This window comes from Lissotriton vulgaris, chromosome 3_2, assembly GCF_964263255.1.
Source record: "Lissotriton vulgaris chromosome 3_2, aLisVul1.2, whole genome shotgun sequence".
Lineage (NCBI taxonomy): Eukaryota > Metazoa > Chordata > Amphibia > Caudata > Salamandridae > Lissotriton > Lissotriton vulgaris.
This window is the reverse complement of record NC_141690.1, coordinates 6,393,170-6,421,132: the sequence shown is the minus strand read 5'-3', so window position 1 is coordinate 6,421,132 and position 27,963 is coordinate 6,393,170. Positions and strand designations below refer to the sequence as shown.

The window sequence follows — 27,963 nt, the reverse complement described above, 5'->3', positions numbered from 1 at the left end:
ACATGCAAAAATGTTTTGAAGCCATCATCTAACTGTCTAACTGATTTGATTGTTCTCTTTAGATCTACTTGTGGGCTGAACTAGTGACATGAATTATCTTACTAGCAGTGCATAGTCAAATGTAACCTGCGTATGATATTTCATAACCTGAACCTTTGTCAGTTAGTCATAATTTTACTCCTCCTGTGTAGCTTAAAGTTATGAAAACAATGAAATGTTAAATATTTGCTGGTTGCCATAAGAATAAGTATTCCCCAAATGATCCTTTACTTGCTCTTTCTACTGCCTGCATTGAGTTTACAAGCACACAACAACACACATGCCAGAACTGATATTATATATTCAGCATTTCATTAGATCACACATGACACTTGATGTGACCGAAATTAATTTCTTTCTGTTTAAGAGTTCATTTTCTCATGAAAAATCAATTTTTAGAAATGTTCATCAGTGTTCACAAGGACAACATATAAAACAATTTTTCAACAGACTACAAACTTGATTTGATACATATTACATATATTTAACATCACAAATTATATCGTTGGACAAAACCTGGACATGACATAGACAACAAATTCAACATTACAAATATATAAATAAGTTCGAGTTCAGTGCTTCAAAAAGAGTAAACACATTGAAAAACAGAAAAAATAAATACATAAATGAATAAGTGAAACAAAAAGATAAAGCCCAAACAGGTTGGGACTTTTTTTAGACTGAATTTTTTCACAACCTTGTTACAGGAAGCGACCAGACTGTGTACTCTTCAGGGCACCCAACAAAATTTTATAGGCTGTTTAACAGCCCTTCACAAAATTTCAGAAAATAGGGTTTTAGCATGATAGTGTATTTTCACACACTTATCTGAAAGAAACAGGTTAGTGTTAGATTCCTTACCTTAGAATACCCCCAGGCGTCAGACTGGATCTGGAAAGTTTTGCGTAGCAGTACCCCTGCGCGTCGGTAGGCGTCGTCTGCTGCTCCGCATCCGTCGTCGGCGTCGTGGTCACAGGGATGACGTCGTCGGAGTACTTAGACACCGCCCTCGCGCACGGATGTCAGTTCTTCTTTTTTCCGCGCCAGCAAGCGCTGATCCGGGAAGAGCAGTACTCCTTAGTCACTTTTTGACTAACTTTTTTCAATCTATTTTGGATCTTCTCGAGTCGTTATCGACTCCGGTGCCGGTAGGGATGCCCAGGTTCAAGCCCTGTGACGACTGTAACCGACTGATGTCGGTTACCGACCCCTACTGTCGGCGCCTTTAACGCCTCGGGCCGATCATGATGACAAGTCCTGCCCCGACTGCCGGGCCTTGATGTCGAAAGCTAGGCGGGAGCGGTCCCGTAAGCTACTTGAGATCCGGCAGTCGGCCCCGCGCCGCTCGAGGTCCCGGTCCAGGAGGTTGAGGTCCGGCCACAGTCATCATAGCTCGACGAGTCGACACCGCTCGTCGGGTTCGAAGTCCTCAGGTAAGTCGAGGCACAAGAAGTCGAAGAGGCGACATCACTCTTCTGACTCCCCCCGACGCTCGCGCAACGCGGCCGGGGGCTCGGGCGACACCGCCCAGTCGGCTCCGTCGGAGCCGCAAGCGCAGCATCCAGCTCCACACCCGCCGGTCCCTGGGCTGAACGCAACGCCGGAGGAGATCAGTGCCTTCCTCATGGCCATGAGGTCGCGCTTCCCTCCGTCGAGTCACGCCGAGGTGCCTTTCGGGCCTCCTGGACCCGTCTGGGAGCCCAAGCAGGCCGGCGACTCAGGATCCAGGCCTGGATCCGTGTCGACACCGGTCGACCTTACGACCCCCTCCGCCGGCGTCGTCACCAAGGGTGTTGTCCCTGGCGCCCCAGATCCGGCCCCAGATCCGGCGTAGGACCGGCGCCGCCCGGCGCCGTCTTCGGCGCCGATAGGTGAGCCCTTCACCGACAATCCTGCTCCATCACTTCTTCCTGACTTTCAGGAGATGAAGGACGAGGGGGATTGGGAGGGGTCTGAGGACCCTCTGGCACTGCAGTGCCAGTTGAGTCAGGACTAGACGGATGAACTTGGGGAGGCCAGTGGACACCTCGCCCAACACTGGTTTTGTCTCTCCTCCTTCTGTGGCTACGGAGGAGGGGGCTGCATACAGCCTGGTGTTGACTCGGGCAGCCAAAGCCTTGGCTCTTGAGCTCCCGGTCGCGGCCGTGCGGACTAACCTCCTCACTGAGGTACTCAAACCGCAGGCAAGTTCCTCTGAGCCTCTCCTGCCGTTCAACGAGCCCCTCACTGACGTTCTGTTGGGCACCTGGTCCAAGCCCTCCACAGGCCTCCCTGTGGATCGGAACGTGGCCCGACGCCACCGCCCGGATCCGGGGGACCCCAGTTTCCTGTCCGTTCACCCCACCCCTGAGAGCCTGGTAATCCAGGCCTCAACTTCCCAGACCGCATTCCCGACCGCCGCTCTGGATCGGGAATCCAAAAGGTCAACCAGTTTGGTAAGAAGCTGTTCTCCTCACTGAGTTTGGGGTTGCGGTCTGTCAACACCGCCTGCCTTTTGGGCCGTTACTCCCACTCTTGTTGGGATACGGTTGCGGAAGTGCTGCCGCAGTGTCCGGTGGAGGTTCAGGCAAAGCTAACCCAGGCCCTCGCGGAGGGAAGGGACGCAGCACGATATTCCATTTGGTGTGGGCTGGATACCACGGACTCGCTAGGCAGGGCGATTGCAACGACGGTGGCGGTTCGCGGCCATGCCTGGCTGAGGTCTGCCAACTTTTCAGTGAATGTCCAAGCATCCCTTATGAACATGCCCTTTGATGGCCGTCGCCTTTTTGGCGACAAGGCGGACAGCGCGCTGGAACTTTTTAATAACTCCAGGGATAGGGCCAAGTCCTTGGGCCTCGGCCAACACCAGCAGACTTCTGCCTTTCGTGGCCAAGGAAGGGACACCCCCTCACGTCCAGCTAGCCACAGGCCGCAGAACCCACCTCAACGCCGTCGCAGACGTGGTAACCGCTGTGGCGGTGCCGGGGGACACAGATAAGGCCAGTCCGCACCCGCCCCGCGGCATCTGCAATCATCCTAGTCCGATTTGTCAGGCCCATTCGACGCCAGTGGGGGGCAGGGTTCGCCATCACCTCCTCCACTGGCGGTCCATCATATCAGACAGGTGGGTGCTGCAAATCGTCCGAAGGGGCTACTCCTTCCCCTTAGAGGCAACCCCTCCAGCCATTCCACCGCAGTACCACCGCATGTTGGGGGATCACTTGCAACTTCTGCAGGAGGAAGTTACGGCCCTCTTAGCCAAGGGGGCCGTCAAGCGCATTCCTGGGCCAGAAGTAGGACGTGGTTGCTATTCCCACTGCTTTCTGGTACCCAAGAAGGGCAAAGGGGGCCTACGCCCTATCTTGGATCTAAGGATCGTCAACGGCTTCCTCCGGAAGGAGAAGTTCAAGATGCTGACTTTGGCTCAGGTCCTAGCTGCCCTGGATCCAGAAGACTGGATGGTAGCGTTGGACTTGCAGGACGCATATTTCCACATCCCCGTACTGCAGGCCCACCAGCGTTACCTGCGGTTCACGGTAGGCCACAAGCACTTTCAGTTTACCGTGTTCCCCTTCAGCATTACCAGCGCCCCACGAGTGATCACGAAAGTGATGGCGGTGGTCGCAACTCATCTGCGCAGATTAGGGGATTGTCTTCCCCTATCTCGACGACTGGTTTTTGAAGGCGGGCTCACCCCAAGCAGTCATATCCCACCTCCAGACTACGGCCAACCTCCTGCACTCGCTTGGGTTCTCCATCAACGTGCCGAAGTGACACCTATGCCCCTCACAGAAGCTCCTTTTCATCGGAGCGGTTCTGGACTCAGCGCAGTGTTGTGTTTTCCCCCCGAACAGCAGGTTCGGGATATTCAGGCTCTGATTCCGGTCTTTCAGCCTTTATCCTGAGTCTCGGTCAGGTTGACGCTGCGGCTCCTGGGGCTGATGGCCTCCTGCATCCTTCTGGTGCATCACGCTCGGTGGCGTATGCAGGCTCTGCAGTGGGACCTGAAGTTTCAGTGGGCACGGCATCAGGGCAACCTGTCCGATTGCGTCCGGATCTCGTAGGGCCCTGCGAAACAGTTGCAGTGGTGGCTCACGAACCGCGATTGGGTCAGCCGCAGATCTCTCTCTTCCCCAACCGGAGCACGTAGTAGTGACAGATGCGTCCCTCCTGGGATGGGGAGGCCACATGGGAGAGAGGGAGATCAGAGGCCTCTGGTCTCTGGCGAGTCCCAGCTCCACATCAACCTTCTGGAGCTGCGGGCGATCCGACTTGCACTGAAAGCATTCCTTCCCTCTGTCCGGGGAAGTGTAGTGCAGGTGTTCACGGACAACACCACCGCCATGTACACCCTTTGTAAAGAGGCTCTGCATCTCTGGACATGGCTGGAACACCAGGGCGTCACCCTGGTGTTTCAACACCTGGCAGGTTCCCTGAACACCAGGGCTGACAAACTCAGTCGCCGGTGCATAATGGATCACAAATGGCGTCTGAACTCGGACGTGGTGCAAGGTCTCTTTCAGCAGTGGGGAGAGCCTTGGTTAGACCTATTCGTCACCGAAGAGAACGCGCAATGTCATCAGTTCTGCGCGTTAGAATTTTCAAGGTGGCACTCGCTCGGCGACGCTTTTCGCCGTGAGTGGAGCTGCGGTCTGTTGTACGCCTTTCCGCCTATACCACTTCTGCCCAGAGTGCTGAAGAAGATCAGACGAGATAGGGACCAAGTCATCCTTGTGGCTCCGGACTGGGCACAAAGATACTGGTATCCAGAGCTACTCAGCATGTCAGTCGATCCCCCGATTCGTCTGCCTCTTCAGGAGGACCTTCTGTCGCAGCAGCAGGGGACGGTCCTCCACCTGAACCTGTCCAGCCTCCACCTCAATGCGTGGAGATTGAGCGGTGGCAGTTGATGCCATTTGACTTGCCTCCTGAAGTCTGTGATGTGATTCTGGCAGCCAGGCGTCCCTGCACAAAATCGGTATACGCCTGCAGGTGGAACAAATTTGTGGCATGGTGCACAGCAAAGGCTGTGGATCCCCTTTCTGCCCCTCTTTCAGAGGTTCTCCTCTTTCTTCTCTCTCTTGCCCAGCAGGGCTTTTCTCTGGACACTATCAAGGGCTACCTCTCTGCTATATCCGCCTTCTTAAGGCTCCCTGATCAGCCCTCTTTGTTCAAGTCCCCAGTTGTAAATAGGTTTTTGAAGGGCATCACTCATGTGTTTCCTCCTATTCCTTTCGTGATGCCTCAGTGGGATTTGAACCTTGTTCTGACCTATCTGATGTGCGCTCCTTTCGAGCCACTACATTACTGTCCTCTTCGTCTCCTTACTCTGAAGACTGCATTCCTGGTTGCCATCACCTCTGCCATGAGGGTGAGTGAGCTCCAGGCTCTTTCCTCTAAACCTCCCTTCCTTTCTGTCCATCCGGACAAAGTTGTGTTGCGGACGCGACCCTCTTTCCTGCCCAAAGTAGTCACAGCCTTCCACATTGGGCAGTCCTTCCCCTTTTGAGATGCACCAGCCCCTAACAGTGACCTTAAATGCCTCACACACTGTTGTTAAACTCGAAACCGAGTTCACATTGTGTTTAAAGAAGTCTTGGATGTCCTGTTCTATCTCTGCTCTGAAGACGGGTTAGTGCAGGGGGGTGAGTCGCCAGCCCATATATGGGGATTGGGTAACTGGGGCTCGAAGTGTTGCTACTACGGGTGAATGGTCAGAATATGTACGGCACGGTGTCACTTTATCTAGCCAGTGTGCCATCCCGATAGAGACTAACAAATAGTCCAATCTAGCCCAGGACCCGTGCACAGCAGAGTGGTGCAGGGTGTTTATACCTCCATGTGTGTAATAAATGGGTGGAATCTATTATAGCCTTCAGTGTGCGCTGCATGTTTGTGTAATGCATGGGGGTGACTCTGGATCGGTCTAGTTGCGGGTACACCACTGTATTGAAATCACCCCCCCCCCCCAAGACGATATATGTAGTGCCTATCGCTTGAATTTTACTCCACATCTGGAGCATTGCATGCGTATCGTCGGTGTTGGGGCCATAGTAGTTAGCAAAGGTTACATCATTTGAGTTCAATTTTCCCCAGAGTAAACTGTACCTCCCGCCAGGATCAATATCCAAACCACCTAGTTGAAAGCGTACCCCTCGTTTGATAAGGATGGCTACTCCTCTGGAGTATCCCGAGTACGATGCAAAACACCTCTGTGATGCCCATTTCGCCTCAAATTGAGGAGTAGCTCTAGGATCTAAATGAGTTTCTTGCAATAGGGCCACCCCGATGTGATGCCTAGCTAGGTACCCCAGGACCTGTATCTTTTTCCTGGGATTATTTAGTCCCCGTACATTCCAAGACAAAACATTAAGCATATCTGTGTCTCTCACAGTGTCAGCCATTCCCTCTGTGCATGGTTATGTCCTGTATATCTATGCTATTTCGATTCCTGAAGTGTACACATAACAGTGATCTCCCACAAAACCACCCCTACCCTCACACACTCCGGCTTCCCCAACTTGCCAAGCATGTACCATTCCCCCCCAACAAATACAAATCACAGTCAGTTAGCTAGTTCCCCTCACTAAAGGAAGGTAAGGGGCTCACACACGCGTTAGAGTCACTATGGGCCCACTACATGCCCACTCCCCTCCTTTATTTCACCCACCCACTGCCTTGACCAAGCAGGCAGGCAGCTTCCGTTTTACGGTGGTGAGTGTCCTGGCGGAACAGATTGCACAAACATTATTAATTATAATACATCACCAGTTCGGAGTCGATCAAGTTTCGATCGTCAATCATGTCAGTCCTGCAAGCAACAAGTGGATACCATCCCTTCATTCTGGGCTCGATGTCGGGGACTGGGACCTGGGGCATCGTTGTGCTTCCGCCTCTGGACGGGCTCAATGGGACTGCTGGAGATAATCTTCAGCCTGCTGAGGAGTCGTGAAGAAAGGCTGCTTTCGAGGTGATTATCTTCAACTTTGCAGGATACATCATGGCATACGGTATGGCCTGTGTCTGAAGCTTTTTCTTCCCTGCTTCGAACTTCTTGGATGGCTTGCGTAAAGTCGGGGAAGGACACCAGGGTAGTGTTCTCATAAAATACTTGCTGCTTCTCGCGGGCTAGAAGCAGTACCGTGTCCCTGTCCCGGTAGTTCAGGAAGCGCATTATGATTGGACTAGGCGGCTCTCCCGGCGGCGGACGGGCAGCTAGTGATCTGTGGACCCGCTCTATCGTCAGGTGTGCTGAAAAGGAGTCCCTTCCAAAAAGATCTATGATCAGTTTCTCCATGAAGTCCTCCAGTCGGTTTGTGTTGGTGGACTCCGCTGGTCCAAGAACTCGTACGTTGTTCCGTCTGGAGCGGGCCTCCAAATCCTCGTTCTAGTCCGCAATTATTTTGAGCAGTTTGTCCATTTGGAGTACGTGTTCCCTATTTGCCACCGCTCCGTCCTCCAATTCCGCCACCCTGGTTTCGGCCATTTTAAGCCGCTGGTCATGTTGTTCCAATTTATTCACCACTGAGTCCATCCTGGCGTTCATGGTGTCCATCTTTGCATCGATGGAAGATAGGCTTTGCTTCATTCCCAATAATAGCGATTTCCAATCTTACCCTGGACGTTCCGATGCAGGCAAGTCCGTCTGTTCTGCCGAGTGAGATCTTGGTGACCTGCGAGAGTCGAACGATAATTTTGCTTGCTTTGCGTCGGTCCGACCGATGTTGGCTGAGCAGTGTTGCCTTTGGGCTAGTTATAGGGCTAGATCGGTCCCCCGCTCCTTGCCTGTGCCTGCACTTGTCTCGTACGGGCTTTGTACGCAAGGGGGCGCTCAAACCGGAAATGCTGTTGTAGTGTGTAGGCCCGAGCACTGGAGCAATGTAAGGTATACCTTTAGTGGCCCAGTCACCGTGGGCTGACACGCCTGTCTTCAGTCCACCACTACCTTGGGCAGTGCGGAGCTCGCAGTGGGTCAGGCCCTTGTGTTGGACAGGCTTTGCAGGTGCTTTCCTCTCACTCGCAAAGCTACATGCGCTGCCTTAGGTTTGGGGTCTATGGTCTTTTGGACTGCAGGCGCCACTGAGAAGTATCAGTTTCTAGCCTCGTATCCGCCTCCTTCCTCGGCCTGTTGTATGGCGTCTAAGCCGGGCGGCTCTCCTCAGTCCGAATGGCTGCTCACTGAAGCAGGTAATGGTACCTCTGCCGCACCTCAAGCCACGTCTGTCCTCCTCCAGACTCCGTGAGAGTACAGCCCGTCACCAGACTCACTCTGTCCTCGTACTCCAGCCCAGGGGTGTTCCTCAGTAGGATGGGTGTATGGCCACAGAACCGAGCCTTTGCACTTTTGCTTCGACTCGTTGCAGACAAGATGGTGGCCCTCTTAAGTCTCAAGGGTAGTGGCGGGATATGCTGCGGTATCTGTTCATATGGGCGTTCACTTTTCACTACCCACCGGGCTGATCGCAGGGTTCGCGCTGCTTTCTCCAGCCGTCTCACTTGTGCGCTTCACATCCGCGCCTGTTCCCGCAGCTGTGTATCGGGTGCGGGGAGCCGCGCGTCTCAGGCGGCTGATCTTGGCCTCTCCTCCCCGTGGCTATGCACTGTGCCTCAGTTCCCGGTTGCGAATGCTCTGGCCTCCCCCCGTTATGTCTGCAGACCTAAGTACGGGCCCCACCTTCTCACCGGTAGGTGCTCAGCGCGCCGCCTCGCTTCTGCTCCAGTTCACTTGTGGCCTAGTAATCCCCGGCCTTTCCTACCAGCGGCTGCCGTCTCCACTCTCCAGCCCACCGTCTCAGATCTCCGCTCCGAGTTCCGACTGCTTTTTCCACGCTGCAGCTTAGCAGTTACGGCATGGTATCGCTGTGATCAGTGGTCGTTCTGCTCCTGTTTGGCATACAAATGGAGTTATTTTAACATTGCAGGATGGGGGTGTTGCAGGACCTAATGCCTCACGGAGACACGTGTGAAGGTAAAGCCGGTTTTATTGATTTAAGTAAACGCTGGCGGTGAATCACACTACGGTAGTAGGGGAGAGGGGGTTCAGAGTCTCTCCCGGTTGGAGATAGCCGCTCTTTCCAATGCTCAAGTCCGGCTCTTCTCTTTTCCCGGGTGCTTCTGGGTGAGGTAGTCTTCCGTTCCTCCGTCGTGGCCGCCAATATCAAGCAAAAAGAAAAGAAAAGGTAGACTTTCTTCAGTCAGGTGCTCTCTTATGTACGGTGGTAAGGGGAAGGGAGTGAGGATTCACACACGTGCACAATGTCTTAGCTCAAAGGTGGTGCCATAAGTAGTGCCGGTGGTGCAGGGGACTGGGAAGTGAAGGGGACGTTCGAGTGAGGGTTCAGGGTGGTTTAAAACCCATTTTACCCGCCCAGCCTACGATACGGGAACGTACCTGGGAGAGCCACGCTTCCCTTGAAGCGTGGCTGGGCGATGCGCCTTGTAGTTGGCCTCCTGCCTCCTCGGGTTGATGACTCTCCTCCGCTTTCGGGTCCCCTTCTCTCGACTCCTTCCTCACGCTGTCCTCTACTCCTCCGCTTTCGCTCCCTCGCTCGCTTCCTCCTTTGCCACTCCTCACGCCTTTACTTCCTCCGGGTGATGAACACCCCGGTATAGTGTAGTTTCCTGTATTTACTCCCTCGAGTGCGTCATCTCCCAGGGTGTGTCTCTGCTCAAACTCCGCCCAATTAAAGAAGCAGTGTTCTTCTTTGCTTCCTAGTTCGGGTAAAGGAATGTCCGTTGTCTGTCTCCAATTCTCCGTTTGCTGTATGAACAAAGGGGAGAAGGTATTGTTCACATGTCCATGGGGTGTATCCTGACACAAGGGCTTGTCCTGCTCCCCCTGTTACAGGGGGTTGTGAAGAGTTTTTCTTCCGGTCCAGCGGGAGCCTTATGGTGTGCGGCCATCGCGGTTGTGCGCCACCTAGCGCCCCGACTGACTATGAAGTATTATTTTGTCTTCCACTACTTGTATCTTAAAAACAGAAGTGTTATCTGAATTTAGAGTATAGGAGTATTTAAAAGGAAAACCCATAGGAGGTTCTCAGCTTGCTTGGTTGCATTTATGGCTGTTAAAGTTGAGATCTGGTTAGGACTACTACTTGGGCTGTCTGAATTGCAGCTTTTGCTTCCAGGTGAGCTGCACAGTTCTCATTAGCGTGAATGCCACTATGTTGATGGCCCTAAGTGTGACCAATGGAAGCTTGTCTTGTAAGACAGCTACCTTCCCCAAAGGTGTTTATTTTGTATAGGTTTTCCCTGGGAATCCTTGAATCCATTCAATCTCCAATGCTGCAAGGGCTTGTAATTCTGCATGCTATGCAGTACTGTCACCTAAGATTTTGGTGTGAGTGCTTTGTTGGATGAATTCACCATCCTTCACTAGGCTGCAGAATACGTGCATTTGATCCCTACCGACGGTTAGGCAGAGCCATCTTAGTTAAAGATACTCTGATGAGACTCAACAAGTAACATGCCCTGTTCATTTTGTAGGAAAGCTTGTGTATGAAGAGATGGATCATACTGAAACTTTTTATCCACTGCAGAAGAGTCCCACTGTACCCATCTTGTGTGTAGGGCACGAATAGTAGGAAGTGTACCTTCATGACCACCTCTCGTGCTAGTGTGGGACAAATAATAATATGTTTTCCCTGCGCCAATGGGCTCTCTTTCAAAATAGCTGTCTGTGCGGCTGTTATTGTCTTCTAAATAGAAGCAAAATGTGCTTCTGCCAAGGAATACAAGTGTGACTTGTAAGCAATAGGAACAGTTTGTCCTTCGTTGTAGGTCACAGAGGTGTAACCATAGTGATTGGGTATGACTAATAACTACGTGATTTTGTTTTCCCTAATTTGTAAATATTTAGTCTCAATCATGTCTGCTTGTAGAGCATGCAAGATATCAGTTTGTGCGTTCATGCCGGGTCTGATGGCTTAGTGGACTAATACGTCCACTGTAGTAGTGGCTTGTGTTTGATCTCATGGTCACAGGTTTAAATCCCGGCGGGTACACTCAGCGTATCTTCCTTCTGAGGTCATTAAAATGGGTACCGTTGAGTTGGGTAACAATAAGCATCTATTATTCAGCGCCATAATGCCCAGGGTTGAATGTGCGCTTTACAAATACAGATGTTACGTTATGTTATGCGTTTAACCACTGTTTGGTTGAAAACATTTGAGAAATCAGATCATACAGGAGCTTCACTCTCTCTGCGCAGTGAGGCAAATAAGTGCTTCTGAAGTTTAGAAACCCCAACAGGGATTGGAACTTTTTTAGTGTATTGGGAGGTTGCAACCTAGCACATTTTTGGAGGAAGCCTGGAGCTAGATCTTTACTCTTGCTGGATAATTTATATCCCAGGAAGGTCACCATCAGGTAGACATTCTTTGATATTTTAAAATTAATTCTGTAATTATGTGATATTAATATGGTCACTACTGTCTCTACCTTGGTCAGCCATACATTCAAATCTTCTCCAGTTTAGTAGATATCATCAATATATGACACTATCTTGGGATCTGGTTGTAAGATCTCCAGGATTCCGGCGGAAACAAGCCTTGACCATTCTTGTAGCCAATGGGCAAACGGAATAAAAACTGCACTCCGTCGAAACTGAAAGCAGTTGAATACTCGCTCTCTATACTGATATATTTTGACTGAAGGACCCATTGGAAATATCCAGGGTCATTTCGTATTTTTTCCGCACCAGGTTTGTCATTAAACCTGTGCTGTGCGCATTCTGTACTGCATATGTTTGGGTATGCAAATTCAAATATCTATAGTCTAAGACTATTCTATAGGAACCGTTTGGCTCAGAGGCAGCTCAAAGAGGCGGGTTCATGGGTGAGAGGCAAGGCACTATGATTCCTTGATACTGCAGCTGATCTAATATTGCTTTAATACCATATTTTGCTTCTGGCTTTAAAAGATAGTGTGCTTGTGGTTCACTACATAGGGGAACAACATGTGGACTAGAATGTTTGTCCCTCCTGCTTCGTTTCTGTATAAGGCTGGAGTTTATCTCACAGCCCATTCACGGGCAAACATTTCCCTGATTTCCTCAGGGACTGTGAGAGAGAAGGCTATCCTTATGACTTGCTTGCTCTGGAGGCCAGTCTTTTTCTCCTAGGATGATGTCATGATCGTCCGATAATTGTGTCCAGAGGACTGCTTTAATTATTCTTGATATATCCCCTTCAATTTGTATGTTCAAATTGTAAACCCTAGCGGGAGGATTTAAATGTTGATCTAGAGTCTCTGTCTGTGTGAAGTCATCAGTTGAATTCACATCCAGAAACCTTTGAAGCGTCTAATGTACCATTGTGACTTCTGTCTAGAAGCGCTCTCTCTCAAGTCCTGTTTTGCTGGAGGACTCAAAGCTGTATTGGCATGTTTTGTAGACTGTCCAGCCACTTTCTTCTTTTTTTTTTTACTGTGGATTTAGGGTCCAATCCTTTCTCTTCTCTTTTCAATCTGACATCAGTCTAGCGTCCTCTACTTTTCCTACTGTATTCTTATTTTCTTCGGTACTTAGATCAGCTCCCCCTTTTTGTTATTTTATCTTCACTATCCTGAAAAGAATGTGAAGAAAGGCTATCAGAATACTGATACGGGTCCATTAAAAAATAAAATTCTTGCTGTCTCTTAGGTTATAACCACCACTGCCAGATTCCCAAATAGTGGGCGATCCAGTCCATCTTTTATCGTTGTCTTTTTTTTTTCCTTCAGTTGCAATTTTCTCCTTAATGGAACCCTCAATGTAATCTTTAGGTTTTAAGTGTGGCTGAACTGGTTGAGTGCCTAAAGTATCACTACCTACAGATGTATAAACTTCCACATTTTAGCTGAGTATGTATCTTTAGGGTAATTTCTTATGGGTACTGCAGTAGATTTTGGACAGCCACTTATTCCGTTTCTTGTTGATTTGAGGATTTCATAGGAGCAAAGTTACTTTATTGGTTACATGAGCACTAAGGCAGCTAAAAAGGGGAGACTTTGTAGATAGTGATGCTAATTTCATTAGCGGTCCAAAAAGTATTGACTAATAAAAAACAAGGTTGAGGTCAGACACAATTCTTATTTTTTTCATTTTCATAAATCTTTATTGATGTCGAGACTTGTTGACCACAGCATTGTGCCTACATTCCTGGGCGGGTTGAGGTCAGACACAATTTTGCGTATTGGGCCATGTTTATTGACTCATGTAGATAGTTTTTTTTTTTAACTGTATTGTATTGATTTCTCACTAACAACAAACATACAGTGCATGTTGGCAAATCCGGAAGAGAATCTTTATTAGACATAAATTTAAAACGTATGCAGTCCAACCAGAAGTACATGACATATCCGAGTGTGTTCCAAGACAGCATAAAATAGAACCAAGACACCGAGCTCCAAAACACGCTACTACATATTAGTGCTCTCTTGGTCGTCAGGAAACCAACCGTGAGAGAGAGTAATTTCTATCAATTTTTAATCTCCCTTTTCTAAGCCATCCTCCATGGGATGGTCCTCATCTTCTTGGAACATACCCAGCAGTTGTACCCACTGTGAAATAGCCGCGTACACCCACCTGTCATCAGTGCGGGAGAGGCACAATTGTTATTCCTCTGCAGCCCCCCACAACATCAAATCCTTCAACCAACAGGTCCGCAGCTGGGCATTTGCCCTCATCCATCCAAAAGCATGCCACCTCTTTGCCAAGAGTAGGGCAAGTTGGGCCAATCTATGAGGGATCTTACGACTTCCGGGGCGTGCCACCACTCTCAATGAACATGCAAGCGGAGTCAATGGAACTCCAATCCCTGTGGCTGCTTCTATGCGAGGTACCACCATTGACCAGTAGGATTGAACCGAAGCACACTTCCAGGCTATATCCAGGAAGGTGGCATCAACCTTTCCGTATCGCGAACTGGCAGCATTCCTCTCAGGGTCTAGCCTGTTGTTGATGTGGGGGGGTGAGGTATGTTCTGTGCACGAAATTGAAATGTAATAGTTTGAAGCGATTATTACAGGACACAGTGCGAACAAGGTTCAGCGCCATTTCCCAATCCATAACAGAGGTCAGTACCTCCATGTCTCCCTCCCAGGCCCTTCACAAAGGATACTGCCTCGCTGCATGTCATTCCTAAGGAATTTGTACAAATGAGTGATGAGATCATGCCCCTCCCCCATCCAATGAGTCCCTCAAAGACCTCCGATAGAAGCTTGGCTGCCGGGAAGTCCACCCAGAGATCCCTGGCCGCACTCCCCAGCTTGGCAAAATGAAGAAAATGAGACGGTCCCACCCCAAGTGTGTCCTGCACATCATGGAACGATATGAAGGTGTCCCCAGGGTAGAGGTCACCCACTTCCAGACAACCCCCTTCCCTCCACAGCTCCATAGACATGGTGGAGTCAATGTTTCTGAGGAACGCCTGATCCCACAGTTTCAGTTCCTTACGAATCATGTTGATAGTTAAGCGGATTTGAAGGTGTGCTGTTGTTCGAACTTGGGGATTGGGTGTACTAATTATGATTTATATTATTCCTTTACAATTGTTGAGACTGCCTCATAGACTTGGGGCAGGGGATGTAGTGTTGTCAATATTACCATATCACCCTGAACCTCATCAAACAATCAATCAGGAAATTGTAAGCGCGCTACTCACCCATGAGGGTCTCAAGGCGCTGAGGGAGAGGAGGTGGGGGTCCGCAGATCTGTTTAGCTGAAGAGCCAGGTCTTGAGGGTCTTCCTGAAGGTGTTCAGGGAGGGGGCGTGTCTGATGTCTGCCGGTAGCTCGTTCCAGGTCTTGGCTGCAGTGTGAGAGAAGGAACTTCCCCTGTTCTGGCTCTGAGGATGCACGTGGTTTCGGCCAGTGCAAGGTTGGAAGATCAGAGGTTTCTCCTCTGTTTTTCTGTGTGAGTAGCTCTTAGTCACCCACTCCCCTGGTTATCTGACCCTTCCACTTTTTCCCTTGAGGTATGTAGCGCAGTCATTCTCGTCTGCCTCATACGTTGCATAATGTATACCCCTATCATAGTATCTTAGAAAATCAACAGTACGGAAGGTCATTTATAATAACAAGCATTGGGTAAATGTACACATATTTTAATATTTTTGCAATTTATAAAGTTCCGTATGCTGCTAACAACTTAATGGGGCTCATCTCAAAAATGTTTATTTATAAGGGCCAATTGTGCTTCTCAGACTAGATGGGTGTAAAATACAAATAATATTTACAAATGCATCATTTGAAATGAATATTTTTACTGATAGGGAATTGTGATTTATTGTCACATTTTTTTAAACACCTAGCCAAAGAAGCTTTTATGAAGAAACTTTCTCCTATAATCATTGACAACACAAACTTACGTGCATGGGAGATGAAACCCTACGTTACAATGGTTAGTATGAAATGTCACTTTAACTATGTATTTGTATGCTTAGTTCATTATTATTAGCTCAATTTGTGTGTGTTATAAACGTTTTTACAGTATTTGTGCAGTGATTTGAATATGAAAGCTTGTGAGGTGAAACTTTAATATGCTTTTTCCCAGCTAGCGTTGAGGAAATTCTGGATTCCTCTAATGACATGGAAGTGAGTATTATATTTTAAAAGTCTTTTGAAAATCAATAGCAGCAAAATAGTGAAATAGTTAATCCAAGACATGGTACATTTTCCAGAAAACGTGGGAAAAGATCGAAGTGAGGAATGACCAAATCCCTTGAATCTCTGAACTAAAGGTGTCTCCTGGCAAGAAAAAAAACCTCTGATCATCATAGATCAATTTGCTTTCCGTACCATCTCTTCAATGACTTTCTCAGCACTGTAGGAACCATGTCAGCACTTCTTTCTTGTCAAATCATCTCTCTCTGACAGTCCAACTCCACTTTTTTTATTCATAAATATTTTTATTGATTTTATTGTGTATAATACAAAGTGCTCAACAACACACCTTCAACTTCATTGGAGTGGGGTTACATTCGAACCAAGTGGTACAAGTACAGCACATTCTGTAAATCCGATGTCCGTGATCAGTTCAGCTATAGGTAGTATGATTTTAAGTACAAAGCCGGTGATGGGTTTAGGGGGGGATGGGGCCGTGGCCCACCTTCATTATCTTCCAGGTATATAACATAGTATTTCATTCAGGGGCCCCATATTTGACAGAACTTCCTCAGGCAACCTCTGACCTTTTACCTTACCCTCTCCACCGCCACCTATAGGTTTTCCCCTACTCTCCATTCTCTGAGGGTTGGCTGCTCTGGTGCTCCCCAGTGCTTTCCGATGTCTCATTTGGCCACTATCAGTTCCAGTTTGCTGAAGAGGAACTTGACTCAGGGAATATCGACTTCCGTCGGTATGTCCAATAGGATAATTTGGGGTCGTCAGGGATGGTTCCCCCAGTAGCTTATTCAATTCACCTACTTTGGTAGTCCAATATTCGTACATCCTGGGGCAATCCCATAATGTGTGTAGGTACGTTCACAGCTGTGCGTCGCATCGGAGACAACTGGGTGACTCCGCCCTGCCCATTCAATGCAAGCTGGCCCTGTCGTAGTAAACCTGATGAAGGATCTTAAATTGAATCAGCCTTAATCTGGATTTGATCGCTGTTTCTCTTGGGTGTATTTAGGCCGCAACCCAGGTTGTGTGATCTAGCTCTCCTACATCCTACTCCCACCTGTTCCTCGATTTCTGTAGGTTGTTGGGCTTAATATTATCTATGGTTGTGTATGTTCATGAGACTGCCTTGGCCTCTATTTCACCCTGAAGCAATCTTCCCTCCATTGGGGCTTATACTGGGATGTCTGTGGTGTTCAATTTTTCGGTCCCCCATGCATGTTTAAATTGTAAATATTTAAAAATACCGTGTCCAACTAATTTGGTATTCTTTTTGTAATGAGTTAAATGAGATCAGGGTCCCTTATTCCAGAAGTTCACACAACTTGGATATCCCAGTCGTGTCCCAGGTGTTATATACTTTTAGTTTTTCCCATTTCTTTCAGGAATGCCCCTGCCCAGAGGGGGGTTTCTTGGGTGATCCTTCTACTAATCTTATATATTTCCCTAATCTTGTCCATGCTTCAACCAACATTTGTGGTGCAGGCAATAATTTCCATACGCTGCCCCCTCCATACAGATAGTGTAGGTAGGAGTTAGATTGGAATTGCAATCTCACCAAGACGTAGGTAGGGTGGTTTCCAGGTGCGTAGCACCAATCATTGACCACTGCTAAGTGCTCTGGCCAATATTAAGCTTGTATGTCTGGGAGGGCTATTACCCCATTTTGTTGGTTTCTGAAGTGTTTTCAGTAATACTCTTGGGTGTTATCCCATTCCATAGTAGGTTTTGTACTTCCCCATCTATTTTAAGGGAAATCTCGTCAGGCACTTTGTAATAAGTGTTTTCTAGAATATAAAGTAGTCTGGGCAAAGTTATAATTTTGTACATTGCGACCTTTCGCAATTATGTGAGCGGAAGAAACCTCCCATATTTATACGTCCCTATGGAACTCAACCAGTACTCTCCGGATGTTTCAGTTCAGACTTCTGTATCTGAGGTCACATACATGCCTAGTATTGGAAACCTGCCCTGTCTAGATGAAGGCGTTGTGGGAGAGCTAGGTCATCTAGGTAGTAAGACCCTAAACACTTCTGGCAACGTTTCAGGGGACGTGTGAGATACAAAAGGATGTCAACTGCTTAGAGTGAAATCTGCTCGCCATCCATCCCTCCCCATCTACCTCGAAAGCATGTTATACAAGGGTGCCCCCATATAATACAAGCTAGCGGCTCCAGCACTAGGGAGAACAGAAGGGGGATAACAGGCCACCCTGTCTCGTTCCCCTCCCTGTGGGGAAGTCAGCCTATTTCTCACCATTTACTCTTACGTTTGGTACTGGATCTCAATATAGTAACTCTACCCAGGCCAAGAATTTGGGTCGGAACCCAAACCTTTCTAGGACCTGTGTCATAAAAGGCCAGTGAACAGCAACAAATGTTTTCTCAACATCCAATGCCAAGAATATGTGTGGGTCGTCTCCCTTTCTGACTGTGTCTAACCAGTTATAGAGTCTGCAGAGGTTGTATCTATTTGACCTTTCGGCATAAAGACAGATTGATCTGAGTGGATCAAGGGAGGTATAGCAGCTATCAGCAGTGTGGCTAATATTGTCGCCAACACCTTTGTTTCAATGTTCAGGAGCGCAGTTGGCTGGTAGAAGCTACATTTGTTGGCAGGTTACCCTGACTTGTGGAGCACCACTATTGTGGCGTAGTTAAGGTCTGGCTGGAGTTTGAGTTTAAAATATTTCTTAAGCGCGCGTACACCAAGCGGTTTCATGGCGCTGTAGAGTACAGAAACCCTGAGGGGCAGGAAACCAGGAACACAGGAAAAGGGGATTTATTGGGAGAAGGCTTGTGTAAAGAGAAAGGTTTTTAGTGCCTCACGGAAGAGTGTGTACTGGGGGCAGGATCTCAGGTGGGCCGGAAGGGAGTTCCAGAATACAGGGGCGAGTGTGGAGAATTTGGAGCCTCCCCATTTTTTGCGTTTGAAACGAGGGACTACGAGCAATTGTTGGGTAGAGGAACGTAGCTCCCTGGAAGGAACATAAGGTTGAATTTCAGAAGTGATAAAAGCCGGGGCTGAGCCGGACCTGGCGCTAAAGATGATGCAGCTTAAACTGGGCTCGTTCTCGAATGGGGAGCCAGTGTAGGGACTTGAGGAGGGGAGTGATGTGGTGTGATTTGGGCAAGTTGAATACCAAGTGGGCCGCCTGGTCCTAGACCAGCTGGAGACGTCGCACGCTGTACGCGGGCATGCCGCAATAAAGGGCATTGCCGTAATCCAGGCGGGAGATAACCATTGCCAGGACTATAAGTTTGAGGGCAGGGAGAGAGAAAAACCGAGAGACTTTGCGGATAGTACGGAGAGGGAGAAAGGACGAGGACACAACAGAGCTGACTTGGGAGTGAAGGGAGAGTTGGTGATCCAGTTTGAACCCGAGAGTTTTTACAGAGGAGGATGGAGTTGGAGGAGGACATAAAGAGGGGGGCCAGAAGAGAGAAGACCAGGGACTGGAACAACCACCTGTCAACACCAACTCCGTTTTGTCGGGGTTTAACTTTAGGTGGTTGTGATTCATCCAGTCCCGGATGAAAGTCATGACAGACTGAAAATTTGAAATGGACTCCGGGGAAGAGGATAAGGAAAAAATAAGCTGGAGGTCATCCGCGTAGTTGTAAACAGAGACCTCCAGCTGTTGGAGGGCGAAGATGAGGGGAGCAATATACAAATTAAATAACAGAGGGGAAAGGGATGAGCCCTGGGGAACCCCACATTTAACCGGCCGGAAGTTCGCTGAAAAATCACCCAAGCGCACTGCTTGGGTGCGGTCGCTCAGGAAGGAGGACAGCCAGACCAAGGCCGATCCTCCGATTCCCGCCGCTCTGACACGGGGAAGTAAGATGGAATGATCAACCATGTCAAAAGCGGTGGAGGGTTCCCTCTTTCTTTGCTGTCATATACATTTTAAGCAGGAGTGGACCTTCTTGAAGAATCCAGCTTGTATCCCATTGGGGCCTGGGGTTCCCCCCTCTTTAGTGTACATATGATGCCCAGTATCTCCGGAAACGTTATTTCTTCCCCCATGTCGACCAGCCTTGTAGTGTTAAGGTTGGGATGGGTGATTCGTCCCTTATGTGAGCTTCATCTGCTAGGGGCCAGGCCTTATAGAAATCTGTGTAGTATCTTGTGAATTCCTGGGCTATCACCTGAGCAGTATCATAGTATTCTCCCCAGTCTCTTTTCAACGCGTGGACCCATCTCGCTTGTGCCTCTTTTCTACCCAGCCATGCCAATAATTGCCCTGCTTTGTGGCCCATGTCGTATAGAGGGTGTGGTGTGGAAAGATTTTTTTATTTTTGCTTCATTATGCGAAAGCACTCAGTACTCCTTGCAGGGTATCGCTGCCTAGCGTAGAGTGGTTGGTTCCGTTTCTATCCCAGGGTGACTTTCTAGCTCTAAGAGGTGTCTTTCCAGGGTTTTCATGTCTCGTGTTTCTCTCTTCCTATTGTGCGCTATAATGTTTTGCACCCAGTCCCTTAGTGCTGTTTTTTAAGCCTTGCACAGCAGAACGGCTGACTCTACAGTGTCTTCGTTTTCCTTATAGTGTAATTCTGAGTCTACTCTGAGTTTGCGGGCGACTGTCTTTTCTCTCAATTCCCATGCTTTAACCTCCAACCCATACCCTGACTATGACTCTGTGAGGCCAATGTAATACTGAGGGGTGAGTTGTCTGGTAAGCCTCTTGCTAGGTATTGTGCATTTTAACCCTCCATACCTTCCCCGCCGGGGTGAGAATGTAATCCGGTTTAGAGAACACCTTGTGGGTTTGTCGAGAACTAGGAGAATCCTCACTTCCTGGGAGTGATGCCAGAAGTCGGAAAGTCCTAGGTTCAGCACAAACTTGGCCAGTGGTGTCTATCTCGTGTTTGCTGGGGCAAGGCCTGAGCGATCTAGGTCTGGATTGAGTACATCATTAAAGTCTCCCACTACAATGTGCATAGAGGAGTCAGCATCTAGTATTATCACTGCTACTTTATCCAAGGTGTGTTTTTGTATTCTTGGAGGAGCATTTACACTAATGAGGGTCATACTTGTACGTCCCCATTTCCCTTGTACTGCTGTGTATGTCCCATTCTGGTCTCACTAGAATTTTTCTATGTGGAAAGAGGGCGTCTTCCTAATCAGGATGGCATCCCCTCGCTAATCTGTGTTAAATGCAGCATGTGCTAGCATTACGGAATCCCCTCTACTTATAAATTTATAATGGGTGCCCCGTAGATGGGTCTCCTGTAATAGCACCACGTCTGGTTTCATTCTCCTAAGGTAAGCAGCCACTAGCCCATTTTTTATTTTATTGCCTAGCCCGTTGACGTTCCAGGTAAGTATGGAATATCTTTCACCTTCTTGCTCTTCCGCTACACCCATTTGCACGTGTTATCGGTGTCTGATCGCCGTTCCTGACCGTCTACATTTCTGTGTACCTCTAGTCCACTCCATTTGCTTGAACTTAGTCCCCCCTCGCCCCAACGCAAGAACCCCTGTATTAACTTCCCCTTGCCCCTCACCACCCCTTCCTGCCGAAAATGCACGGCTCCCCGTGTGGCAGCTTAACAACTGTCATAATTTGTGCCTGAGAGGTCTGTTGCCCCCATGCATTTCTTAAATACACACCCTAATGATCAGTAACCCATCAATGAATGCTAGTTAATCAAACCGTATAACAACAAAGAGAAAGGGTTAGATAGGAACAAAAGAATGATAATATAAATTCAGTGCCCTAGTCAGTATCTGATAGGACCGCTTGGCTACATCCATGAGGTTCCCCGTGACGACCGCAATGCGTCCTCTGGCGTCATGCCAGAGGACGCATCGCGGTCGTCACAGGGAACCTCATGGATGTAGCCTAGTGGTCCTATCAGATACCGACTGGGGCATTGAATTTATATTATCATTCTTCTGATTTTGCGTCATATTGGACTCGCTTACTCTTTATGGATCATAGATAGACCCCCTTTATTGGATGCTATCTGACTGAAATCGGCTGGACTAAATAGAAATTATTGTTTATATTTGGAGTACAGTGGATACACCTACCGGACTATTTGGAATTCTTGTCCCCTAGGAGACAAGCTTTCGGCCTCTCATGGTGCATTTTTACCAAAAACTTTGTGTTCTATCTTCTCCGAAGTTGTTATTACTAACAGAAGCCCTGAAGAAGTCCCCTGTTGGGACGAAATGCTTCGGCTGTATGGTGCTTCATTCGTGTTTTTGAAATAAAAGATATCAAATTAAGGAATGTCATCCTTTGTGACTTATTGAATGTTACACATCAAATGTCAAATGTTGTGGTGCACCTTTGCTGTTGTGATTAATGTATTAAGTTCCTTAGGGAGCAAGCACTGTTACGGTGGGTGCTATACAGTGTGCACACGACTCCCACCCATATAGATATTAGGGGTCCTAATTTATATGTGGGGTTATTATTTGTTAGGTGCTGTTTAGAAGAAGGCTCAACTGTTAGGTTTCTGTTTCCCAAATCTTTGCAGTTTCAGCTCTGGGCTTCTTCCCCAATCTTGGGAGTTGGAGAAGTGCAGCGATTTCCTCCTGTCCCTCTCAGCACACTGGGCGGAGGTTCTTCCTCCAACCATATCCATGCCTCCTCCAGGAACTGGAAGAAGAGGGCTTTGCCTTCATAGAGTACTCTAAGTTTTGCCGGAAATAGTAACATGTACTGCTTGTGAAGGGGCCTTAATGTTGCCTTCATTTAATCAGAGGTGCATCACTGCTTCTGCACCTCCCTGGATTAGTCACAAAAGATAATAATTTTGGAGCTTTCGTATTGAGTATCTCCCAGTTTCTGTGCCTCATGCAGTATCATGTCTCTATCTTGATCATTTAAGAAGCGAGCAAGTACCGGCCTTGATGATGCTCCTGCTGGAGGTTTTGCTGTCGGGGCCCAATGGCACGTTCCATAATGAAGCATGAGGAGAAAAGTGCCTCGGGAGGGAAACCTTCAGCCACTTCTCCAAGAAGATACCCATATTTGCGCCTTCAGCTCCCTCTGGGAAATTCACAAAATTTAGATTGTTTCTCTTGCGTGGTTTTCAGCGTCATCTACTCTCCAAGTCACGTCCTTCAACGTTTCTCGCAGGTCTGTAACTTCCTTACATAGGCTATGTGACACATCTTCTACCTGAAATATTTTAGTTTCTGCATTAGCGACCCTTTTTGAGACATTACACGAGTCTTAACGGAGCCGATTGACTTCTGAATGCAACTCTCCTATTTGCCCTTCAAGGTCTTCTCTTGTGGCGCCGATAGCTTGTTAAGGTTCTGCGTTTTTGGGCATATTGGATGGCCCTTCACTTGACTCCGAGTGTGGAGCCAAAACTTTTGTGTATTTGCCAATTCTCCCTTGTTTTGGAGGTCTGGAGTCCTTGAACTTTTCCATGATAGCATAGTGAGGGTCCCCCTGGCAAGAGACAATTGTAGGAGGGAGGCAGTGCCGAAGAGACCTGGACGAGGACGGGAATCCTTATTTCCTCCTCTAGGACCTGCGTCAGGCTTGTCCTCTCTCTTATCCTCATTGGGGCCTGTGGCACAGAGTAGTTTCCATGCAGTATGACCTGATGTTCACTGCTTGTTACTAACCTGTCTCTAGTTGGGGTGTTATACCTTTAGGCCCAGTCCAGATATTTTCCCCCCGCTGTTAGGGGTGCCCCATGGTTATGAAAGTTGCTACCTGGTATAGTTGTGGAATTGAAGTATTCTCTCTTTGCCCCCTCATCTGCCCCACCTCAATTACCACCACCCGCCAATCTGTCCAGGAGTGAGTGTACAGTATCTCCCCTCTGTGGTGGCTTTCCAAACTACTCACTCATTGGGATCTCTGGCTGCACCCCTCTGCTTTGTTGTGAGAATCTCGACAGATGGAGCAGGAGTGACAAGTGATCGCCGGTTAGGGTGTGGCCGGCAAGTTTACCATCTCTTGACCATCTAGCAGGAGAACCCGCTCCCTTATCGTCAGTGTTGTGGCAAGACCACCGTGTCCCCGCACGCTCAAGGAGTATGGTGAATATCAGTAGAGCCCCTGTGATTCCATTGAGCTTCACCTGTTTGCTGCCAGCAAGTCTGTTAATGCATCCTTTTTGTGTGGGACTGATGTACCTCTCTCCCCTCTGAGTTATCGCGTCTCTTGTGTTGTGGGAACCTGTCTGGGGGGCTCTGTGTCTCTATTACGCCCGTTAACGTTCTGTATGGGCCTCTGTTGAGTCTGGCTCAGTGAGGCCATTGGGAACTTTGTTGACTGGGGATGCTTCCCTTCACGTCTTGCTCCTTTCACCTCTACCAGGGGGTCTCACAGGTACCTCAGGTGGGCCGGCACCCCAATGGCAGTTAGTTATGGCCTTGCAGGCCATCTATACCCCGGAAGGGTCTCCTGGTGCTCCGCACTGAGGCAGCTTATGCTCTTACTTCCGTCTGCCCTCTGGGCCAGTCTTTCCCTGCTTCTCAGCAGGGTGCTCTCACCGTTGGAGCCCAGCTTCAACCACTGCTTGCCCACGCTGCCTGTCGTAGTCTCCTTTAGCTGCTTCCCTGACGTCCCGTTCCCCGGAGCAGGGGCCCTGGGCAGGCCTCCGGCTCGGCCTCTGGGACTAGTGTCTCTCCTAGCCTCCAGCTTGGTTGAGTTTGGGTCCCTCACCTGGATACTGCCAGGACAGCGAGGCTTCTTCTCTCAGCCTCTCTCCGGTCAGTTGCGGCCACACCCGGCAGAGGGAATGCTACGGGCGTTAACCCCTGTGCCGGTCTCTGCTCCAGGGTCGATCGGTGATGTGACTTGGGCTATGTAGGGGGTCATGGTCTTTGCCGCCACCAGGGTCCTCTGCCTCACCCTGTTCACTTGCGGCTCAGGGACTCTGGTCTGCTACCCATCGCCATAATATTGAGAGAGGCCCCTCTGCTCAGGACCATCAGGCAGTACCACGATTATAGCGTCTGTGGAGTTGGCAGGGAATCCAGTCGCCAGCACTCTTTGTTCCCGCACCACAAGTACTTTCACAGGGTTAGATGATGTGCTGATACCAGGATTAATAAGCATGAATTTTAAGAGTCAAAGACTCAGATTAGAAGAGCTTATATGATTTCTTACAAGCCTCCGCACTACGTATTCAAATGACTCAAACAGCAGTTCATCAATGCCCTGTATTTTTAGGCTGTCCATAACACACAGAATATATACAGTACAGTAAATTGAACTGACAGATATCACATGAAAAATCAAAGTTCACAGTGTTCACACATACAGGCATGTAAACATAGAAAACACATGTAGTCAAATGTCCACACCTATGAAGCTCACGGTATCCTTGTATTGTGTCCTTTTTATATTTGTAGGATAGCTGACACAGGACATAGATTATTCACTAGCTGGCCACGCTGCCCCCTGCCTCTCCATCATCCAGCTCCACTCTTGTTTGTATAGGGAACTGGTTGTTATTGTCACAAACCTTTTTTTAACACTCCCAGGTTTGTTTGGTGTAATACTGGCTTCCACTCAATGTCATTAGTAAAACCCCGATTTTATGCTTATCTATATTCATCCTGGGGGTGATGCTTTTCCAAAGTGAACTTATCAAGTGAGCAATTTGTATATAGTAACACTTAATAAATATTCACTTCCTTGACCAGTCTACCATTTTCATGCCACCTTGCAACTTAGTCTAACCTAGATTCTTCCAGAAGAGCTTTTAAAGTCATGGCTGAATTTACCAGTGCATAGATGTGTCAATGCCTGCTTGATGCATTTCCCAGTGAACCCGCCCAATTAAAATGGGACGGGACACTAGAATGATAGGCTTGCTGAACAAAATCAGCACCTGCAACTTTGAGTTCTGCCTTTCCTTGTTCTTGGTGATTTTAGGGCTTACTAAAATTTTACAGTTTTAATAGAATTCAAGGCACAATATATACAACAGAAACATTCCCGTAATACGTTAACACAGCAGTGTCTCCAAGGCATTCACAATGGAAAAGAAACAAAATAGACAGGGTGGATAGAGAACAGGGAAAAACAGAAGGAAACAAAGGAGGAGGATCGCGGGGAAAGAAAGAAGCATTCCCACTCAAACAATCACCAGTCTAAGGAACACTTCATGTAAATTTGCTTCTCACTCACATATCGACAGCAAAATGACAGAGTTCTTTTAACCGAAACCACAACAGCATAATATCAGAGCTGAGATAGCTAAACCTACGGTTGCCATTTCATGTTGCTCAACCTGTTCAAAGCAAACATAAGCAAGAAGAGTTCTCTCTTTTGAAAAAAAAATATTTTTTTATTATTTCATATCCAGAAACATTATATTACACAAAAATAGCTATTAATTAATCATAGTATATATATTACATAGGTCATTTTATTGGGTATATACATTAACCAGGGATAAAATTCATTCAAACAGTTCATAAAAGTTGTACATAACAGGTAAAAAAAAATGCCCAAGACGGGGTCAACCTTTAGTGTCTCATCGGTATTAATCAAACTATACAATCTAATGATTAAAACCAAGGTGTAAACGGTTCATAAAGTGCAAGTTATATACATTAACCAGGGATAAAATTCATTTAAACAGTTCATAAAAGTTGTACATAACGGGTAAAAAAAAAATGCCCAAAACGGGGTCAACCTTTAGTGTCTAATCTGTATTAATCAAACTATACAATCTAACGATTAAAACCAAGGTGTAAACTGTTCATGAAGTGCATGACATGATACATATCGAATAGAAGTTACAAGAACATATTGTATAAAATTATAACAGTTAAGACCAGGGTGTAAAATCATTTACAGTACTATTCATGCTTACTCTATCATCCTCACGTTATTACACCCCTTGGGGACACATCTTCTTTCTGCGGCTCCCTCATTTCTTTGTTCCATTCAGAAATGAGTGCCCAGATTTTCCTCCCCCGGATTCTAGCCTGTCTGCCCCTAAAAGCATACAAAGCCTTCTCTTGATTACAAATTCCAAGCAGTCTGGCAAGCCACATCTGAAAAGTTGGAGATTCTGCATCTTTCCACCTGGCAGCTAGCATTATTCTGAATACTGCTGTCCCCAGAAATAAACAGTGCCCCTGTGCAGTGTTGCGGGCCAGAGAGCTATCACATCCCAACATCAGCAGTGTAGGAGTCAGTTTGAATCTGAAACCAAACAGTTTCTCCCAGAAATCAAGCAATCCCTTTTTTAGTACCCCTAATTTGGCACAGTCACAAAACATATGTACAAGGTTGCTGGACCTACCCCGCATCTAGGACATTTATCATCCTGCCTTTTTTCCCACAGAAATAACTTGAAGGGTGTAAAATATAAGTTAAAAATAGTTTTATAAAGTTGTACCTTTAAATTTGTGGATATAAATAGCTTAGCTGATGGGGATAAACTCATGTATATATCCACCTCAGGATTGTCCAATTTCGATACCCAGGATGTCTCATGTTTTTCCAAATCATCTGGTAGTTTTTTTAAGTAGTAAGCTGTAGCTATTCCTGATTTTGTTTGATCTCCTAGTGATAGCTTCTAGCAGAGGTATCCTTTCTAAATTCATCGTAGACCTACATATAATTAAAATACTCCTAATCTGTACAAATTTAAAATATTGATTTGCTGGGATTTTCAAAATCACGCTGAAGCTGTGAAAATTGCAAACCTTGTGCCCCCCCATAAAGTTAACCAATTGTGCCTACCCCCAGCTCTTCCCATCTTTTCCCCATATCATCATATGTCTGATGAGGAAATAGCGAGGAACGCCAAAGGGGAGTATATCCTACAGATTTTAGGAATCGTCATACATTTTCTAACTTGCTTCCAAATTCTCCATGTGCTATGTATTACTTTAAAATAAACTTTTTTGTAATAGCTCGGCTCCGATTGTCCCAATAACAGGCCCGTGCCTCCTACCTTCTCCAAAGCAAGTTCATATACTGGAGGCACTCTCGGATCCTCCTCCAGTTCATTATTTTTAGCTCAATTTTGCAATGAACAAGGAGGTCATCTGATGAAGAAGGGCCGCCCAATAGTAAAACGTATTATTGGGATTGCAAACCCTCCTCTATTTTGTGGTAGGGTTAGATATTTTAATGCTCTCCTCACTTTCCCATACATCCAAAAAAAAATTGAAAAAATAGAGTCCAAAGTTTTCAATACATGGTAATCCACCACCAGAGGTATTGAACGAAACAAATAGAGCATTTTAGGCAACATTGTCATTTTCAGATAGTTCCCTCTTCCTATAATAGAGAGATGTAAACCATTAACACTCTTTAGTTCCGTAGCTATTGAATTAATCAAAGGATCAAAATTAAGTTTAATAATATCATCCATTCTAGCACTAACTCGGA

General features: G+C 47.4%; 1 protein-coding gene across 5 annotated transcripts in view; it reads left to right on the top strand.

Annotated features, from left to right (window-relative positions):
* Nucleotides 1-27,963, top strand: part of N4BP2 (NEDD4 binding protein 2) — a 1,381,310-nt gene that overhangs the window by 314,861 nt on the left and 1,038,486 nt on the right. For all 5 annotated transcript variants that reach the window (XM_086963958.1, XM_086963954.1, XM_086963956.1 and 2 more), the window contains one exon: nt 15,314-15,402. In XM_086963958.1, the coding sequence (XP_086820084.1) occupies nt 15,314-15,402 (89 nt within the window). The remainder of the gene's footprint in view (nt 1-15,313; nt 15,403-27,963) is intronic.